The following is a 5000-nucleotide window of genomic DNA, read 5'->3' as shown; positions in this document are numbered from 1 at the left end:
CAGGCATGCGTAAAATTCCTCCATGTGATCATAACTCAAACACTGTCAATGGAAATACAGGCAAAATGAATATTATGAACAGCCTGTCAAACACGCAGACTAAATTAAGCCATAATAAAGTTAACTGTTCTCCAGTGAAGAAGATATAAAATTCAGCATAACCTTGGAAGGGTTACTGACATTTTATGGAATGAGATGACTACACTGACTCAGGTACATCTTACAGCACAGGTACACTGACTCAGGTACATCTTACAGCACAGGTACACTGACTCAGGTACATCTTACAGCACAGGTACACTGACTCAGGTACATCTTACAGCACAGGTACACTGACTCAGGTACATCTTACAGCACAGGTATACTGACTCAGCACCTTACCTCTCAGATTTTCCATCGCTGGAAAGCCTCTTCATAATATGGCCAGGCCTGGAGTCAGATGAGTCCTTTCTGCAAGAGCAAATACACAAGTCTTTACATTAGCACTGCACACGGCAGTACACACTTACCAGTGTACACACTCTCACACTGCACAGTGCAGTACACACTTACCAGTGTACACACTCTCACACTGCACACTGCAGTACACACTTATCAGTGTACACACTCTCACACTGCACAGTGCAGTACACGCTTTCCAGTGTACACACTCTCACACTGCACAGTGCAGTACACGCTTTCCAGTGTACACACTCTCACACTGCACAGTGCAGTACACGCTTTCCAGTGTACACACTCTCGCACTGCACACTGCAGTACACACTTTCCAGTGTACACACTCTCGCACTGCACACTGCAGTACACGCTTTCCAGTGTACACACTCTCGCACTGCACAGTGCAGTACACACTTACCAGTGTACACACTCTTTAGCGTTAGCGGGACTTGTATGTTAAGTGCATATAACAATACTGAACAAATAGCACAGGACAGAGGAGCACAAACTGTGAACACCGAGGGCTCAATCCCTGCTTTTGGACTGAAGATCTTGGACAGATTCATGTACTTTCACACATGATGCCCGTGTGGTTTTTCCTGCTTAAATGCTGCTGCCAGGGTGCAATCCCCTGGCCTTTTCTGACTGCTGAGACTGGGCCTCCTGTCGAGACTCTCACTGCATCATTTACCATGAGGGCCAATGAGACTGGGCCTTGTGTCCAGGCTCTCACTGCATCATTTACCATGAGGGCCAATGAGACTGCGCTTGTGTCAGGCTTCACTGCACCATTACCATGAGGCAATGGAGACTGGGCTGTGTACACGGTCTCATCCCATTTACATGAGGCCCATGAGACTGGGCCCTTGTTCCAGGCTCTCACGCATCATTACCATGGGGCCATGGACTGCTTGTGTCCAGGTCATCCCGGGCTCATTTACCATGAGGCCATGAGACTGGGCCTCCTGTCGAGACTCTCACTGCATCATTTACCATGAGGGCCAATGAGACTGGGCCTTGTGTCCAGGCTCTCACTGCATCATTTACCATGAGGGCCAATGAGACTGGGCCTTGTGTCCAGGCTCTCACTGCATCATTTACCACAAGGGTCAAAATCTCATTTTCAGGAGCCCATCTTTAACTGGCTGGGTTAAAGACTGGTTACATAAAAATAAAGAAAAAGAGCAATAAAATACATTTTTAAAGTATTTTTTCTTGTGTTTACTGGTCAAGTTGAGCAGTAATCAGGCCATGAACCAGAAGCCTTTTCATCTCCAAGACATGAAACACCCAGATCTCCACATGCAGTGCAGGTCCTGACAGACTGACCAAATATTACATGCTAATATCTCACGCATATGGCACACGCATGCATGCATGCACACACACACACACACACACACATGCATACACACACAGCTGCAGACCTGTCTTTCTTCCCATCCTGAGAGGGTGGTTTAGGTAGTAATGCTCTGGAATCTGATGAGTCTTTTCTGGAAACAATAAGAGAAGTTCAATCTCTGAGAACAATTAGAATTTAGCTAACTGAACAGCTGCCAATTGAGCAATCAACCACAACCAGGCCACACTAAACACACGCGCGCGCACACACACACACATATGCACGCACGCATGCATGCACACACGCACGCACGCACACACATACAAAAAGCAATTACCCAAAGTTCAACCTGAAAAATCAATGCGCTACAGAAAAACTGAAAATCCAAATACAGCTACTATCTCATTGGTCACTGGAGTGAGACTGCTCTCTCATTGGCCACTGTAGTGAGGCTGTTCTCTCATTGGCCACTGTAGCGAGGCTATACTCTCATTGGCCACTGCAGTGAAGCAGCTCTCTCATTGGTCACTGTAGCGAGGCTATACTCTCATTGGCCACTGTAGTGAGGCTGTTCTCTCATTGGCCACTGTAGTGCGTGAGGCTGTTCTCTCATTGGCCACTGTAGCGAGGCTATACTCTCATTGGCCACTGTAGTGAGGCTGCTCTCTCATTGGTCACTGTAGTGAGGCTGCTCTCTCATTGGCCACTGCAGTGAGGCTATACTCTCATTGGTCACTGTAGCAAGGCAGTATCTCAGCTAACCTGTCCTTTTTGTTCTCCACAAACGGACGTTTTGCTGGTTTTCCATCTGTAGAGTTTTTTCTGAAAAAGAAAAATGATTTCAGCACTTCTAGGACCTTCAGTAGTACCACTAAGCACAAAGGACTCAGTGTCCTCATTTACACACACCACTCCCCAGTACCCCTGTGTGTGTGTCCCCATTTACACACACCACTCCCCAGTACCCCTGTGTGTGTCCCCATTTACACACACCACTCCCCAGTACCCCTGTGTGTGTCCCCATTTACACACACCACTCCCATACCCTAGTGTGTGTCCCATTACAACACACCCAGTACCCTGGTGTGTCCATTTACAAACCATCCCCAGTACCCCTGTGTGTGTCCCCATTTACACAAAACTGCAGCTTCAGCACATATGCAGCCATAACTAAGGATCTCACTGAAACAGGACAATCAGGCAGGCAGACAGTAAGCCATGCAGCTGTTTCACACACACACACACATGCACACACGCACACATACGCACACACACACACATACATACACACACGCACGCACACACACACACACACACACACATACAAACACACACACATACACACACAGATACATACACACACACACAGATGCGCACACACACACACACACACATATACATACACACATACACACAGATACATACACACACGCATAAACACACACACACACACACACACAGACAGAAGTGAAGTGTAAGGCACAGTGATGATCATGAATCCCAGAGCTCCATCCCCCACCCCCCCCCCCATCGTGTCCAGTCATGTGACTGCTGCTTCTGTGGGACAGCTCTGGAATTTTCCATCTCTGTGCAGAAACACAGGGAACGCCGTGGGCACCCTGAGATTCACCCAAACTAACAGCCGTCAGAATGAACACCATATCTGCGCACCACTGGCCAATGCTGAACACACGGTCATACTCTCCCTCTGAACAAGCGGCACAGAGCAGAGGATCGCTCCACTGCTTAACATCAAGGCATTCCAAGGTAACATTATTACAACACACACAGTGATTGTTACATCATCAGGCACAGTGACATCACAGAGCATGCCTGCCCTGACCTCTCCTTCTGCACCTCTGCTGCAGAATGCTTGTGAGGGGGAGGAGGATGAAGGTGTAGAGGAAGAGGAGGGAGAGGAGCATTTGGGTCTGGAGCCTCTTTCCTGTCGGAGAGACAAACATCCCGCTATCACACTGGGCTCTAACTGCTGGACTGCGAAGCAAACGAAACAAACAAAAGCACTCAAATGTGCCAAAATAAAAAAGCTTTTACTCTCGCCCAGATCCACAAAAACAGGTAGGCCAACTGCAAGACCTCATCAGAGATCAGATAATGTTCTAATACAAGTTTATTACGAAATCAAAACTAGACACATTTTATTCACTCACGCTCTCACACACACTGTTACGGCCAAAGTCCAAAGTACCAAAAACAAGACAGAAACTGATCTAAAAACACAAACTCAGACATTTATTAAGCTAAAACACAAACTAAAACAAACAAAAACTCACAAAGTTCACAAAATAATGGGGCTTCACAAAAACCTACCAAATGCAAATCACACAAAAGAAACCCCAAAGAAGAATCTTCCCAGCCTCATACTGCAGGGCTTATATTGGGCCACAGGCAGGTGGAGGCAATCAAGCAATTAAGCAATTGGGTATTACCTCCACCTGCACTAGTCAGGCAAGCAGAGGCTGGGGACGTAACACCCCCACCCATAAGACAAAAAAAAAAAGAAGAAAAACTATAAAGGTACATTGTATAAAAAAAGAAAAAAAAGGACCAAACAAAAACTGCAAATGACCGAATGTCCAAGGCAGTCTGCGCACACACGCCGCAGGGAAGTCTGCGCGCGTCGTCGCAGGAAGGTCTGCGCACGCACGCTGCAGGGAAGTCTGCGCGCGTCGTCGCAGGAAGGTCTGCGCACGCACGCTGCAGGGAAGTCTGCGCGCGTCGTCGCAGGAAGGTCTGCGCACGCACGCCGCAGGGAAGTCTGCGCGCGTCGTCCTCACCGCAGGAAGGTCTGCGCACGCACGCTGCAGGGAAGTCTGCGCGCGTCGTCGCCGCCGCAGGAAGGTCTGCGCACGCACGCCGCAGGGAGGTCTGAGTGTCCGTGGTGTCAGAAGTGGGATGGCAGATCCCGGACGAGCCCCCATTTTGTTAAGGTCGGCTCGAAGGGTCGCAACAAACAAAGTCCAAATCACCAAAAACAAGACAGAAACTGATCTAAAAACACAGACAAACTCAGACATTTATTAAATCTAAAACACAAAGTAAAACAAACAAAAACTCTCAAAGTTCACAAAATAATGGGGCTTCACAAAAACCTACCAAACGCAAATCACACAAAAGAAACCCCAAAGAAGAATCTTCCCAGCCTCATACTGCAGGGCTTATATTGGGCCACAGGCAGGTGGAGGCAATCAAGCAATTGGGT

General features: G+C 47.9%; 1 protein-coding gene across 22 annotated transcripts in view; it reads right to left on the bottom strand.

Moving 5' to 3' along the window:
* tcea3 (transcription elongation factor A (SII), 3) overlaps positions 1-5000 on the bottom strand; it is a 21376-nt gene that overhangs the window by 8231 nt on the left and 8145 nt on the right. For 5 of the 22 annotated variants that reach the window (XM_064336050.1, XM_064336229.1, XM_064336406.1 and 2 more), the window contains 4 exons: positions 3621-3722; positions 2540-2599; positions 1863-1928; positions 382-450 (listed from right to left, as the gene is read on the bottom strand). In XM_064336050.1, the coding sequence (XP_064192120.1) occupies positions 382-450; positions 1863-1928; positions 2540-2599; positions 3621-3722 (297 nt within the window). The remainder of the gene's footprint in view (positions 1-381; positions 451-1862; positions 1929-2539; positions 2600-3620; positions 3723-5000) is intronic. The other 17 variants (XM_064336314.1, XM_064336668.1, XM_064337104.1 and 14 more) reach the window with 6 other exon arrangements.

The sequence above is a fragment of the Anguilla rostrata genome, chromosome 1, assembly GCF_018555375.3.
Source record: "Anguilla rostrata isolate EN2019 chromosome 1, ASM1855537v3, whole genome shotgun sequence".
Classification (NCBI taxonomy): domain Eukaryota; kingdom Metazoa; phylum Chordata; class Actinopteri; order Anguilliformes; family Anguillidae; genus Anguilla; species Anguilla rostrata.
The sequence above is the reverse complement of the archived record's forward strand: the minus strand, read 5'-3'. Positions and strand labels throughout refer to the sequence as shown.